This window comes from Neopsephotus bourkii, unplaced genomic scaffold, assembly GCF_033783945.1.
Source record: "Neopsephotus bourkii isolate Nb327-2 ecotype Australia unplaced genomic scaffold, CSIRO-AGI_Nbou_v1 NB_30, whole genome shotgun sequence".
NCBI classification, from domain to species: domain Eukaryota; kingdom Metazoa; phylum Chordata; class Aves; order Psittaciformes; family Psittacidae; genus Neopsephotus; species Neopsephotus bourkii.
Window position 1 is genome coordinate 1,411,739 of NW_026900547.1, and position 16,377 is coordinate 1,428,115.

The window sequence follows — 16,377 nt, forward strand, 5'->3', positions numbered from 1 at the left end:
TATAAATACATTCTGAAGGTAATACCAATCAGCCATTTAAACTGTGTATGCATGTTATGGGAAGTTATTTTTAACTCATTGTATGATTCTTAAGTGCTCCGAAAGTGCTCCAATTCTCTGCATAAAATCAGAATAAATTCTGAAACAGACTGGTTCCTAGCAGGGTTGGGGGAAATATAGCTTATGGAATCTTTTAAGTTTACTAGTTTACACATACAAGATATTTACCCAGCATTCGCTAATAATCTAATCTAGTTGTCAATTATTCTGGTTTGATAATAAATGCCATAGTTTTATACCTAGTCCCAGATGTATGCAGTTCCTACCAAACACCTTCCTTTCTTGTACAGCTTGTATTTCTGCTTTCTGTCCCCAGTGAATTTTCATGTGGGGACATGCCAGTATGGAGAGCATGAAGCAGCCTAGTCAAGTTGTCTACATTAGAAGAGGTTAGAACTTTTTAAAAATAAAATGCTACAGTCACAAATGGATAGTTTTTCACCAGAAACCAGACCTCTAATTTTCCACCATTTTTGATGATACATTTCTCTGATTTCTAACCTTCTCTTACAGTTTGGCAGAGGAGTCAGTATCTTCATTTCAGAGAAAGACTTCCCTCCACTATGAGTATTCATGTCCATAAAGCTCTTTTAAGGATATTTTCCATTACTGCTTTTTTTTTTTTTTTTTGTCAGAATATGACTTGGTGAAATAATTACAGGATGAAAAAACTCACAACTGTGACCTTGAATAAATTTAATTGAATTACCTAAATTCAATAGGATCATAAGAATTGGTGGTGTAGCATAACAGCACATCGCTGCTATGAGTTTACCTTTGCAGTTTTAAAGGTTTTGAATTTAAAACCAGTGGAGGTATTAAGCTCACAGTAGTTTAATGCACATCTTACTCTTAGGTCATCTGATTGGACTACTGACTTTAGATGCAACTCTGAGATTTGTTCTGAAGAACTGCTGAAGAGAAATTGTTTGAAGTGGTCTTAAATACGTACAGTTTAAATTTTGAGCATGTAAATAACAGTATAGAATTACAGACCAAACATTCAGACTCCTGTGAGCTAATAGGTAGCGGAAATTCACTTTTCAGTTCAAGGGACAGGGAACACAACATTTTCTGAAATGGAAAAAATCTTATTTCATTCATGCTTAAGTGGGAAAAAAATGCATCAGTTCATGTGTATCTTGCAGAAAAAAAAAGAATTAGTTCAATATGCTTTTAAACAAGTTTATTTATACTGAGATAACATTTGCAAAGCACCCTAGAAACAGGAAGATGTGAATTTCTGTTTCTAATCTCAATGGTCACACGATACATGGCCTTAAGGTAGTAAGAACCATTTAAAACAGAATAGATTTTTTCCACCCATCTAGCATATTTTGTTAAGTTGTAAAAATTTGAAACAAATGTACTCAAAGATTAAAAAAAAAAATCAATGATATCAATCTCATATATATAAAGTATATGCATAAATAATTAACTATTTCCTTGTGAGAAGAATTAAAGGTTTCGGGTATTTTTTTGTAACGATCACTTCAGGCAATCTTGTATATATTGTAAAGCTGAGCTAATTTTAAATCATTTCTGTATGTAAAAACTTGGTAGCTTTTACAGATAGATGATTAAGTAAAGAGAAGAAATAAACCAAGGAAAAGTCCCGACTGATGGTGGCACCTGTATTGCTAGAACCTGACATTTTGAATTCAACAGTATGATTTATTCATACTTATCTTAATCCCCAGAATTAAATCACTGAAACAGATTTCCTATAAATTGGTGTGAAAAGCCTGCCCTTGCTCATGTAATGAAAGACAGTAATGGGGCAGCACTGATTTACCATAGTGGTGAAAGGGGTAGAGGCTGAAGACCAATATCCACATCTTCAAAAGATGGCTTGAGAAGTCAGCCACCACTGATGAAGGCACTATCAGGAATGACTCTGACACACTGAAGAAATAAGAAGTCAGCGGGTGGTGGGGCCTAAGAGAGCCCTTGCCCTGGAGCCCCTAAGGGACCAATGGCACAATTCTGTAAATTTAACATCAGGGAGGACTACACAGAGAGGAAATTGCCAAATGTCTATCGATTTCAACAAAATTAGGCTGATTTATCTCAGTCAGGAAGGCCTGACAAGGACACATTCTCTACCTCATTTTCTGTAATATTTTTCTCATGTCAGTAAGATGATCTGGATTATTGTTATGCTTTGCAAATCAACACATTCTTTACTTAATGCACTTGTGATTCTGCAGAAGTCCCTCAGAATCCCAAGAGGCTTAGACCTTTCAGGTAGGAAGTGCAGTTTTAAAAACCTACTGGAGCAAACTAACTGCTTCTTTTCATTTTGCTTGAAAATATTTCTTCCAATTTTACAAACACATTGTTAATACTAGCCCTCGTGCAATATGTTCTGTAAAATAAAAACTATTTTGCAAAACATTTTGGTGGCTTTGTGATTAAGAAAATAAGGTCTTTTGTGCAGTACATGTGGATACAATATTATTCTCTCTGCAAAATAACTGCAGCATGAAAGCATTGTTTTGTTCTTTTAATTCTTATTCTTTTAGACATAAGACTTCTCTGCACTAGTTTCACAGTGACGACAGTTAGCATGTGGTGGTCTACAATATGGTCTACTAGTATTAACCTATGACCAGACTCTTTGTTAAAATTAATGAACACCAGCAGGGGCTCTATTTTATAGTGTACTTTCCCCAGAGTTAAACATACAGAAGTTCCCCATATATTTTTAACTATTGAAATGATAAAAAGGAAATGTAAAATGAGCTACAGAAATTTGTTGCAGCTCCACGTTGACTTTAGCTTACCTTGCATTCCTACGTGGAGACTTAACTTGAATTGTTCCTTCTTTTTTGGCTGGTGATAAAGTCAAACATATGAAAGTCTTTCTCGATTGGCTTCTTAAGAGTCTCTTTACAGCCTGCAGCTTGTGTTGAAAAGGCCAAATTCTGCTTACCTTATGACAAGAGCGCTCTTTTGTCTTTATAGTAAGAATATACCTGTGAGTAAGAGAAGCAGAATTGGATCGAAAGGGACTAACTCAACTTCAGCAGACTGAAAACAGTTACAGCAATTCAGTTTTAAAATAAGCAAACACACATGCCATGCCTTTTCCCCTTAACAGCCCTGCAGGGCTGCTCCCACTGGCTGTCCATTTATATCTTTTCGGATGCAGCTACATGCACTGTAAGTAAAGATTGTAATTTGTATTCAGTATTGGCACAGGAGCTTATAAACCACATTTTACAGCATTTTCTAATCAGCTATAAGAACAGTTTTGGCTGTGGAAAGGCTGCAGTACTGGGCCTGTTAACTAATTCCACTGTAAAGTAGTATGACTGTTGTTATTTACGTGCGAAACAAAACTTGACTTTAAATACATTTTTAAGGTAATCTAATTATCAGGAAAATATTAGTTTGCAGGCTCTGAAACCCCCTTCCTACATTGGTCGATGTAAATCTGTCATCTTGCTTTTACTAAGCCACTCTTATTTTGCTTAGTGCAACTTGGGTCAGATGCCAAAAAAGAAAAAAAAAAACATAAAAAACACAAAACCACTATATGACAACGTTTTTTTCTATAAAACCAAACAAGTAATCAAAAATCCTGTTTGGAGGCAGCTGAAAATACGTACACATGTAGCATAGGTTTCAAGCAGCTATTGAATTCAACAGACAGCAAACTCCAGCTGCCTTTGGCTTTTGTGGAGTCTAAACGTGTTTTTTATTCAGAGCCCTAACATGTGATTTTTGTTTGTTTGTTTTGCTTTTCATTTTATACAACTAACTTTTGGAAGGCATTCCTGCAGCGTTGTAGCTTACTCCTAACGGCACAGATGGCTTTCCCCTCCACCCTGCATTGCTCTGCTTTACCCTAAAGGCATCATGGTCCCCTTTGACACCACCAACAGTAGGTAAAGCAGCAGAAGTTGTGGTAAATTAGGCTTGTAAAGGGCGGGGTTTACCTGTTGCTTCTGCAGTTTATGCTGGCGTTAGACATGCATTTAAAGCTTCTGCTCGACTCCTCATTTATTTGTTCCTCTGCTGACAGGGGTTGGGGTGGAAAGTGATGGGTTTCCATGCAGAGCTGCGTAAAGGGGGCAAGAAGTTTAGAATCAGACTATACACAAGACCAGGCAGACACGGGCAGCCTCTGCTGCTCCTTGACCCTGAGCCGCAGGCTGTGCGGAGAGCGCAGAGCCCTGCCTCCTGCCAGCAGGCCCGCCGGAGTGTGAAGCACGCAAGGTAGCCGCGTGGCACTGCCCAAATCAGCCGCACATGGAGCCACCCGGGCGCCGGCGCTTAGAGCGGCGGGGCGACCGGGTCGGAGGCAGAGGAGGTGGGCCGCGCCGGGTGCCCGCCCGGGTGGGGCGGGGCGGGGCCGGCCGGGCCCGGTCCCGGCGCGTCCCGCCCCGTGGGGGCGAGCGGCAGGCGGGGGCAGCGCGGTCGCCGCCGCCGCCGGGGCGCAGCTGCCCGCCCGCCGCAGGGCTCCTGCTTGCTTGCTCTCTCACGAGCCCGCACACACCGGCACCCAAACGCGCTCGGCCTCGCCGTGCGCTGCACGTCCAGCGCAGCCGGTGCTTTCCGGCCTCCCGCCCAGCCTAGAAGCGCGCTTCGCGGTCGGCTGCGGTTTCTCGGCGGGCGCCCAGGTGGCTGTGCCCCGCGGCGCTCCCGGCTCGGCTCGGCTCGGCTCTGCACAGCCGCCCCTGTCCCGCCTGCCGGTGTCTCGCGGGCTCGGAGCTGATGGGGGCGGGCGGGAGGATGCGCCTGAGCCGCGTCTGCTGCGTTTTCTATCAGCTGTGCGTGCTGTCCAGCGGGCTTGCCGCAGGTGAGTGCGCGCCTTTCGCGGGACAGGGCGGCCTCCGTGCCCCGCCGGCGGCCAGTGGCCAGTACCTGCCCATTGTTGGGCGCCTTAACAACTGCGCCCGGCCCCTGCAACTGATGGGCGATCAGATAATGCGAGTCCCCGCTCTGAGGGCGCGTTGCAATCCGCTGATCTTCATACGCAGCCCTGTCACCTCTGCAAGGGCTGTTCCTAGCGTGAGTGGATGAACGTGTAAATGAAACTGTCATCTCAGGCTGGTGGAAGCTGTGTGTTTATGTTTAGAAACATAATACTGGTATGCTGGGATTCTATGTAAATTGTGATATGGTTTGTGTAATATGCTGTCATTACAAGTTAGTGATTTGAATTCAGTTTGATTATAGTGGTAATCATGCAGCATGCACAGCTGACACTTGTACATGCACTCGCAAATGTGTGGCCGTGGGGATGTGTGTGTTTGGCAGCACTATTGAAATCATTGTGGGTACTGCAAAAGTTGCCGAGAGATTGGTTGACATTTTCAATTCTTTTTGTTAAGGTTTTCCCTGCTAAATTAGCAACTTTTTTTTACTGCATGAAAAAGTTGCCACTTTGTCTAAATAAGGAAACGTTTGTGCAACTCTCACTGCATGGAGGAGGTCATCGAGAATGCCCCCAGCTACTGTTACAATTTCTCCCTAGCTTGAGCTCCAGCTCTCTCACAGTTTAGCAGGATCGTGGTGTGTTCCAGACCCTTACACAGGCACAGGGACTTTCAGTGGCTGGCCTGTCTACCATGTGTAAGGACAGGATGACAGGAGCAACTGAGTCCACTATGGGCTTGGTGGGATGCTTGGTGGGCTGGGAGCGAGGAGGCGAGTGACATGGGAGATACAGGGTACGTTTCTGGCAGGCTCTGGGTGCTGCTGGGCACACCACTCATTTAAAGCATCTTCTGGCCTTCCCACAGGTCTCCATGCTTCAGAAGAAACTGAGGAGTGGGAGATTGTCTTCCCTGCACTGTGGAGCAGGGGCCAGCAGGAGCCGGCAGGTGGCAGCGGTGGTGGTGGGGGCTGCAGCGCCAACCCCTGTGGGAACCGCAGCAGCACCCTCAGCATCCCTGTCACACCTAGCCTGGTGGCTGGCAGCTCCCGGGAGGTGCGTTCAGTCTCCTCCTCGGTGGACGGGCAGGCGCAGGCTGTGGGGGAGGCAGCAGAGGAAGAGGACACTGAAGATGAGTACGAGTCTCAGGAGTTTTACCACTGGTCCCCTCTGCCCCAGGGGTCTGGTGCTGCCTCTCAGTTGCCACCACCACCATCCCCACCACCACCACCTGCAGCAGAGGATGGAGATGAGGTGCTGCTGAGGATCCCGGCTTTTGCTCGGGAGCTCTACCTGCTGCTCAAGAGGGACAGCCGCTTCCTGGCCCCTGGCTTTGCTGTGGAGGAGCGGCTTGGCAGTGAGGGCAAAAGCCCATCCGGTGCTGCACAGTTGCAACCTGAGAGAGTGTGTTACTACAGTGGTGCTGTCCTCCGCTACCCAGGCTCCTTTGCTTCCTTCAGTACCTGTGGTGGATTGGTAAGATGACCTTGCACGCAGGGGTAGCACCAAGGTCTGAGTGTCCACTTCATCTGCTGCTTTTCACTCCCATGCCTCTCCTGAGGTCTTCCTTCTTTCATACCCACTTGGGTCCAACCTCGGTGCTTACCCTTATTTTAACCATTTTGTCATTCATACTTTTATTACCCCACTTACAATTTTTCTCAAATCTTACATCTGCCTTGGTCCAGTGAACTTTATGTGCTTTGTCCCATTTCTAGGCATGCTTTTGTCTCTCAGTCCCACACCTTCATTTTGGATCTCCTTTTTATTCCTATGCCATTCTTTCTTCAACTTTTCTAAATCTCTGTCTCTGATTTTATCTTGGTCTTCATTCTGTGCATGTGATTGGTTACCTCCATGCTCACTCTCCTTCCTTTTCCCTGGATCATCATCTCTCTTCCGGTCCATCTGTAATCTGTGGTTTTCTTCATTCCCACCCTGTATTTTAAAGTTATCTTTCTCATCTGTGTTATCTTCCTTATCTTTTACATCTCAGGTTTCACACTGTTTGTTCTTTCTTCAGCCAATATTTTAGGATTGCTTTCTCATCTTTACTCCATTTCTTTCACTCCTCTGATCCTTTTGGCCTTTTTCCTCCATCTCAACAACTTCCACATATAGTACGAGTAGTTACTTGGATTTGGGACTCCACAACCTTCTTTTCTTTCAGTTCCTCCATAAAAGTACACAGTGAGTATGTTCTCAGCAGAAATGTTAAAACAGTCAGACCCTTTGACTGGTTGTTACTTCCATGGCATACCTCCCCTACTTAAAACACATTTCACCTGTTATAATTTCTGTTGGGTCAGTCATGATTTTTACAAGATAAAGACCTGCACTGGGGACACTGACGACAGCAATGGTGATAGAGTGAGCTGCAATCCCAGGGCATTGGAAGTGGATAGAAGGAGTAGAAAGCAGCTGGGATGATGTAGAAAGCTGGCAAGATTTAAAATAAAACCAATTATTACTACTATTATTCTCACTTTGGGCCTTTATATAGCATCATAAATGTGCATGCCTACAGCACTTTACAGAATATAGAATATAAATGGTATGGTAGTGGCACTAGGAATAGTTACTATTGTCATGACCCTTGGGTTTTTGGGTGGCTAGATAAGTGTAAATCAGCACAATCACATGATGGATATTTCCTTGTATTTCTTTCCGAAGTTGAACATCTAACTTGTTCCATTGTTGATTCATGAAGATATGCATGTCTGGATTTATTTGCGTGGTCATGAAGTGAAATCAGGTAGAGTGTGGAAATTTTGACTGGCTATTCATTTGCCTGTTTGGACTTACTCAAGAGTCAAAACCCAAATTGAAGTGGTGGAGAGGATATGTGGATTGACACCAAATAAAATATTTGCCTGCACTCCTGCAAAGTGAAACCGCCAAGTTTCACACAACTCCAAGTGGTTGGCATCTAATAATTAACATTTTGTCAGACTTTCCAAAGCATGGTGGCAGAATTAATTGTGGAGAAAAGTCAGCTGAAGGTGGTTTGAAAGCAATCAGGTGAAGGATTTTTATGTTCAAAAAAGCTTTTGACTCCTGTACTTGTTAGAATTTTACTTCTTTCTACATTGTGTATGGGTAAAATTAGGTTAGAGGATATTTGCAAAGGAATTGGGAGAGATCATTATCAGAAATGTCTGCTCAAAAGTGATGGACGTCATTGCATATCGGTAATTCCTTTAACTTGATTTTTAAATTAAAATTCACTGTTTAAACAGGCCCCAGTTTCCTAGTACCTCTATTTGTAATTTATGATTCAGTTAGAATTTTCTGAGGGCACCAGCTTACTAGCTTACTCAGATCCTGCTAGCTGTCTAAGCACGCATGTGCCGAGATCATGTGCCCCATTCAGAAAAGGGGAACAGGATCTATAGTTGAAATATAAACTATTTTATCTATCTCAAATAAAACTGGGAACTGTTGGTGATGTTGACTGGTGTTGTCATGATCCCCAACTGCATAGTCTTGTTTGTAGTGAAATAGTTAAGCAGCTGTTTTTCCTGAGAGTATTACTGGGCAAGTCACATATTAAAAAAAAACCAATTGCACAGTGCTATTATGTCAGAGTTGTCATAACAAATCTTAAGTTGTTTGTCATTCTTTATGCAGTCATTGCTTGGGCTCTATTACATATGTAAGCTGCTCTATTTCCAAGTCTTGAAAAAACATCATACATACATTGCATGTTCCACCCTGTTTTGTTTCCTCTAGGCCTTGTTCTGTAAAAATAGCCAAGCAACATTTCAAACTACATTTTTTCTTTTAAGATGTAAAAGTACATTGAAACTTGAACTTGCAAGTATGTAATTGTAGTTACATCAATTACAATTTATTTTTTAATGTTAAAGAAATTTTGGACAAAAATACGGTATGAATATCTTTGATGTACTGTCGTTTCAAAGCCTGGCTGATTTGGGTTAGGATTACTAGGTTGCAAACACTTCTTAAAGCTAAACAAGTGGGCTGTAAGTCCCTTACTGTGCAGTTTAGATTCCACTCAACAATTTTTCTTTTGAGTGTGAAACAGCATCTCAGTTAAAAACAAAACTTCCACCATTCCGCTCCTTAAATAGTAACGTTTTAGTGAATCTCTTTATTCACCAAGGAAAGTAACTGTAGTCTGATAGGAAATAGTGATTTTGCCACAGAGGAGGAAGTGTAAAGGCCAATAGAAAAGGTTTGGCCATCATGTGCAGGGAAGGGTATACATGGCAGTACAGACGTGTGGCTGATACTGCAGGGCTAGTTTTGTGAAAAGGTGTTTGATAAAATGAAAAAATGGCCTAACGTGAAATTGTTTTGCCATCCATCTTAGGATGCTGGTGTTTGTTCCGACTTCTCAAGGCATGGAGAGACCATGCCACTGATGTTCAGGAAATTGCAAAAATGTCTATGTAGAACTGCTCCTTCTATAGGCAGAAAGACAGAAGAATATTATTACAGATGTTAGGCACTTTATCCCCTTAAAATGGGATTTAGATGCTTTTTGAATAGTTCACTGGTTGCAGCTGGCTCAAGCATGTAAGATACAGCACAATGTTAAAGCTTCCCCATTATTTCCTATTTCAGAGTTCTTGAGAGCTCCAGTATTTTTTATTTTTTTCTTGAGCTGTTCATTAAAAACCAGTATGGAGGGGTGATAATATGTTATGAAGATACCATGTTAATCAAGTGTAAAATGAGAGCTGTAGTCCCAGATAAGTACTAACCAAATTCTGACTGCCAGGATTGGCTTTGTTTGGCAACCTATCTTGACAAATGAAGGAAACGTAACTCAGTGGGTATTTTCTAATCAAACTAAAGGTTGGAGATATGCATGGCCTGTCTAGAAGCTCCATCACCATGACCTTGGCGTAATCTCAAAGCTCACATCATCAGTGATGATGGCCCTATCCAAATTCCTGGTAAAACACTTGTGAACTCTTACATCCTTTTGCAGCTCCCTGGGATTCTGCACTGCTTTTGCAGAAAGATTAATGAGAGGTTTCCAAGTATTCTCTGTCTGTATGCTTACTGCCTGCTGCCTGTTCATCATTAGCAAAATGCCAGGATGTAAGCAGCCCTGCTGATGCCAGTGAGACCGTTCTTCTGAAAATGATGAATTGCAGAGCTGGAGCATTAGTTATGAAATACTTGCCGCTTGCTTATCTTTTGCCATAATATTTGAAGTAAGGAAAAAAAGAAAGTTAAATGTTGTTGAACAGTTTTCTTTGTAACATAGTATATTTAACTTACAACTGGTAGTTCTTTCTGAGCATGCTGTAGGAGGAACTCTGTGGACTTAGAATGAAGAAATCTGGTTCTTTATCAATGATCTGGTCTGCTACTAGCATGGAAGTTGAAGTAGTCTCACTATGTTTTCCTAAAGAGAGCTCTAACAAAGGCAAATGTGTGCTTTATCCTCTATTCCTTTAATTTCAGAAAGAGAGGCCTTCAATGTTGCTTTTTCTCAGCACTGAATTGCTTAGGTAGTGTGGTGACAGGCAAGGCTTTTCCCAGTGTTTCATTTTTAACTGAAATGGTCAGCAATACATAGAGAATGGCTAGGTAGAGAAAGGATTTGAATGTCTTCTTATACCTAAACCAATGGGCTATGTTTAGACTGTTAGGAAGTTCGAACAAGAACAAATGTATACACAGACAATGAACAGGAGAATGCAGCTTCATACAGCTATGCTGTTTCTTGCAGCACTTAGTAGGTTGTCTAACAGAACATGTGTGGAGATCTACTTAAACAGACAACATTGCCAGCTGGGATAATTTACTGGAGAGAAGCTTTGAAATGCATCTGACTGGTTCTGTATTTTCACTGGATCTTAAGAATGTGAAATGGTCAATACCATACTTATAGTTCTGTAAATCCTTAGAGTCAGTGCCAATAGTTTTTGCAATTAAAATTAATGTGCATTTTCCCAGTGATTTGGGTCCTAACCCTTCTTCAACCCAATACAGGGAAGGGCTCTCTAGAGAAATGTATGGTGATTTTGGTAGGCCTCATTAAGAAGCAGGTATTTAAATATCTGATCAATACTTTATAGACAAGCAGTCAGAGGTTTATTCCAGCGTTATACGTATATCTAAAGAGCACCATTCAAATCCATGTAGCCAGCATCAACAAAAGAATGGTTCTGTGTCATGCAGAAATGTGCCAAGTATCATGGGACATTTTAAGAAATAATTCTGTTGGTAACGTCCTACTTTTTAGGAGTGTGGAAAAAAACCTGTGTGTCTTCTTTGGCTGATGGAATGCTCCTTTGATACCTCAGTGAGATTTGAAAAAAGCCCTTGAAGCAACTTTACAGGAAATGTATGATTTTTATTTTTTTTTTTATTTCTGAGACAAACTGTGTTTTGAAGATTAGTGCTATTGGCTAATAGTAAGGAAATGACAGATGATGGATGCAAAGTATTTTAGATTTTGGTTTTTTTTAGGGTATTCTAAATTCATGGGAACCTCAAATTCAGGCACATAACAGAACTCCTACAAAACTGGAATTTTTTATTTTGTACCTATATATTGAGGACAGTCTGACTTTAGAAGTTGACTCAGAACAAGCAGAATGAAATTCTAAAAGAACAATAGTAATGAAATAAAAAAAGCCCCAACTTTCTGTAGTCCTGAAATTCTGCACACAGTCACCTTTGAGGGTAGGATTAATATCTTTCCTCCTAGAAAAGGATTGTAACCACAGTTATTCAATATTTTTATGTGGGAAAACTCCCAAGGTATGTAGTTTTAGTTACACTGCCTAATGATTCCTGCAGTGAGAGTAGTGTCTGACATGGTGAATGTACATGATTTTTTTGGCAGCTAGGAAGGTGTTGGACAGCTATATTGAATTAAGTTTTGGTTGACATTTTGGTTGTAGAGTTCCTTTTGGTGGCACTGCAGTACTTAACCTGCTTCAACTCCTTTTCTGGCTTAGGGTTGCACTGACTGGGAATATATTGGGTGCAAATAATGAACCTGACATTTGCTTTGCAATGCACATACAATGTAAAACATCCCTGCTTTTGTGGGGTTCTTGGAGCAAGTGTCGGGAGCAGCTCATGGGCTTCATAAATTGCCCTGGGAAGCTGTGCTGTTACAGGTTGTGAGCTCTTGGTGTAAGGCTCTGAGACTTAATAGGCTTCTTGCTTCTGTTGAGCTGGAGAACAGCTACAACATGACACATCCTGGACCATACAGTACCAACATGCAAACCTGAAATGGGTTAAATACCAAGCCAGTTGTCAACTAAATATGATATCTCTGCCTCCCTACTTCCAAGATGTTGCAGTTACACATTGGTATTGAGTAACTTCCAAACCAGATTCTTTTCCAAAAGAAATTGGAGGCAATTACAGCTTCTTTTGTGCTGAGGGTAAGCATTAGAAAACAGAACTTGCCAACAATTTTTCATAAGGGGGGGGGGGGGGAGGGAAAGATTGCAAGCAGTATTTATGGTCCATTTGATACATACAGGTTAAAGTTTGAGATTACAGAAGGAGGATTACGAAATTAGATAGGATGATACTTAAAGAAAGTGAAGAACACCCTCCTTCCATACACCCAACTTCCTGGAATTCTCAAATGAAAGAGAGGAAAAATTCAGGCAGTAAAATATGTGTTTAGATCCTGTCTCTTTAAAAAATAGGGCTAACACAAGACAAAGATTTGGGAAATCATATGTGGTTTTTTTCGGAGGCTTCTTCACCTGTTTAGAATGCTGAACTCTATTTCTTGGCGCAGTCTGCCTACTGTTGCATTGTGAATTTGTTAAATGAATGAAACTTTGTGAGAGGAGCAGAATGAAGTGCGTGAATGAGTGTACTCTGTGAGTATCCCTTACTGAGACCTCTCAGGTTCACTAAGATTTGCTTTGTTGACCTAACTTATGTCTTATTTGTGTTTTAGACATCTTTAAATGGGCAGCATAAAATAGTTGGGCTAGGTAGGGCATGGGTGGAAATGTTATTCCTTCTGGATTTACATGCAGTGGAAAGTGGAAAAGAGGAGGGCAACCAGGCTTCTAGGGAGTCTGGTCTGCAACATGACACAAAACAAGTAGTTTACTTCTATGCTTAGGCACTACACATCCGCCTCCAACATAGGTTTACCTGCTTTCTTGTTAATCTCTCTGTAATACTAAAATCTCATCATTAACATCAAGAAAGTGACTATGGCCAGCTGGAATAAACAGCATGTATGTGCAAGCAAAGCACTATTAACAAACATTGCTTTATCCTCCCTGAGCAGCAAGTTAATTACAAACAGACTACTGAATATGGCGGTTTGTTTTTTTGTGGGGTTTTTTTTTGTGTGTGTGGGGGTTTTTTGCCTTGATTTTTGGTTTTGGTTTCTTTTTTTCATAAAGAAAAGGAGTTTGGAGATGGTATTCTTTTAAATGTTTGATTAGTGTCACCAAGAATCATAAACCAAGGAAGATAAAGGACTAAAACCTTTGCGTTTCTGTTTTCTTTCTTGAGCCCTGATGCTGCAGTGCATTGCTGTTCATCTTTACCTCTCTGGATGAAACAACATTGGTTGGATTTTTGTTTTATGTATCTGAGAACTCTTGGTAATTAATAAGAAGGAAAAGTCTCTTAAACATAGGAACAATAGTGGTAATGTAAAGCTGAAAGGTTTAGAAAATCATTTTAGATTTAGCCCGGGACTACTTCTGAGCTATAATGATCTCTGCTTCCTTTAATATTAAACACTGTGGCATGGTATGTGAGATGTTGGGCCAACATGCCTCAGACCATGTGGTAATGATTCCTTTCTTCTTCTAAGAGCTATCCTGTAATCATGTAATCACTCCATCCTGAGACAGGTTTGATTTGTGTTTCCAGTCTTGCTTATAATAGCCTGCTGTTCTCCTAAAGTGCTTAGTTTCAGTACAAATACTTCCTTTGCAATGTATTTCCAAGCCACAATTAGAGTTGAGAAATATGCTGTCCCAGAGTAGCTTTATTTTAAAAAACTGAGACTGTTGTGAATCACTTTAGATTGCTACCCCTTGTAATTATTAAGTATAAAATTATTCTGGTTATTTTGCAAGATACAAGTCACTGTGACTGTGATACAGAAATGAAATAGTAAATCTCACTTTTTCACCCAGAAAAAAGAGGTAAGTTCAATGAGTACAGTTTTTGCATTAATTAAATTAGTGAAGTTTTGATCCCTGATCTGAATGTGTTTTAAAAAGAAAGGACAGAGCACAGAGACTCTCCCAGCTATATCTGTTGTGGCTAGTGAAAAAATGAAATTAGCATTTTTCGAAGTCTTGTATCTCTGACCATTCTTATCTCATTATATATGCTGATTGTTTCTTCTATGGCAGATAAACCAGAATTTTTTAAAAGAAACATATATTCCCTGTGTTGCAACCCTTGTGATTTTATTTTAAAAGCACTGTTGTCTTTATTTTTCAAAACATTTATTCAACATTAAAGAATGGAGATTCATTTTCGTAGTTAATGCAGATTGTGATAGGGAGAAAAATAAGATCCATGATTTCCAAGATGTAATACCGTAAGAACAGGGAATCTGGGAAACAGGTAAAAACAGGGCATAAGGTATGAGAGTCATTGTGGGGTTTATGGTAGGCGAGGATATTCAAGGAGGAGTCTGTGAAAATTGATGGTCTCGTAGAGGTAGCATGCAAACCATGCACACCTCTCTTTGCTACATGATAAAGAGATCTACCAGGATGTAAAGAGATGAGTCAAAGCCATTTGGATTTGTAGGAGAATGAGATGTTTACAGAAATTTTGTAGTGCCTTTCCTTGGTTTACTCAGTCTCTTGCTAATGACTTTAGGGACATGACATGAGGGTTGATTGGTTGCTCCTTGTTAAGCAGAAACAGCGATATAATGGAAATAGTGTGAAATATGCTGAGTATATGCATGTGCGTGTTATATTGCATATCCACATGGTAGTTGGTCAAACTTTTATAAAACAATAGACCAAAATATCTATATTAGATTTAAAATCAGTTGTACATCTGTTTTACATTAGCAGTTCAGTTAACCCTTCATTGTTAACCTGTCATTGCCTGGACAATCTGGTCTTCTTGTTTATTTCTATTGCTTTTAATAATGGCATAAGTAAGCAAATAAAAAATGAATGAATAAAATTTCTAGTGTTAGTTGTGGAACAATGTATTTAGAATGATAAATTGATATCATAGAAGATGCTAATAAGCATGCATCTGCACGTAAGTGAATAGAAGTAAAAATTTTTGGAAACCTGTGCTATGCATGTTTTTCTTGGGTCTGCTGGTACTTCAGTCAGAATTACTTTCTGAAGGAGCTTTATATCCAAAAATGTAGAAATTTTCCCAAAACTGACTTGTGAAGAAATTATTTAGTTTCTGTGTGATTATCCTCCAACAATTGCATATGCTTGTTTTATGATCTTAGCTGAGCTACCTTAAGTTCTTATTAGATGTCAGAAGTTTAACTGGGTCAAATCAGGTCAAGCTTATTTACATAGCAGTACGCTAAGGAAAATACAGATATTTCTGCACATGATTCAGTTAATGGGGAAGACTTTTTATGATTCAGCACAGAGTAAATATCCTGTTATGTCCTTCTGGGCTTAAGGGGAATGCTGGCTGTGAGAAGTGCCCAAGTAATGGCTACAGCCACTGTAGCAATGCTATCTTTTATACAAAATGTTAAACTATGATTCAGATATGCTTAAAATTCTTGGCGCTCTTCTTGTCTAAGGAAGCACAATAAAAAGGATTTCTCTTATGTCCCTTTAGTTTGTTATTGTTGTTTTCTTCTAATACTAAATCATTTGCATTGGAAATGGCAGAAAATACTTCCTTTCTTATTTCATTTTGCTTGATTCATGTGGACAAATTTACTTAAAAGTGACAAGTCAGACTGATGCTACTTGGCTAAAGATAGTACTACCAAAACACCATTCTGCTCACCATGTGTATTCCTACACACATAAAATCACCATTCTGCTCACCATGTGTATTCCTACACACATAAAATCAAACTCTCTACTTTTATTTCTCTTTATTTATTTCTCTTGAAGCCATCAGTTCTGGATTGATGTAATTCTACATAGAGATATAAAAAACTTAATTATAAATTTATTTTACAAATGGACTAACTCAATTTTTTAAATTATAGTTCTGTGTCCATAAACATAATTTATTTTCCTTTCCTGAATTATGTTTTCCACAAGGTGCAGATTTTTACAAAACTGAGTTTCATGACGTGTTGCCTTGAATTAAATGGTCTTTAAATGCAGTTCAGCCTCTCTCTCTGAAGAAAACCAAAATAATGGAGTCATGGATAGGTATTTCAGTGAGGATTAGCAGAGGTTAAATTTCTCTATGGGCAATCACGGGCAGGTTTTGGAGCTGTACCACATCTCTCTGTGGCTGGTATGAGAGCACATGAG

General features: G+C 40.3%; 1 protein-coding gene across 2 annotated transcripts in view; it reads left to right on the forward strand.

The window, feature by feature from the left end:
- The first annotated feature begins 4,662 nt into the window (after positions 1-4,662).
- Positions 4,663-16,377, forward strand: part of ADAMTS19 (ADAM metallopeptidase with thrombospondin type 1 motif 19) — a 145,846-nt gene continuing 134,131 nt past the window's right edge. For both annotated transcript variants that reach the window (XM_061378761.1, XM_061378849.1), the window contains exons 1-2: positions 4,663-4,867; positions 5,814-6,421. In XM_061378761.1, the coding sequence (XP_061234745.1) occupies positions 4,783-4,867; positions 5,814-6,421 (693 nt within the window). In that variant the 5' untranslated portion in view covers positions 4,663-4,782. The remainder of the gene's footprint in view (positions 4,868-5,813; positions 6,422-16,377) is intronic.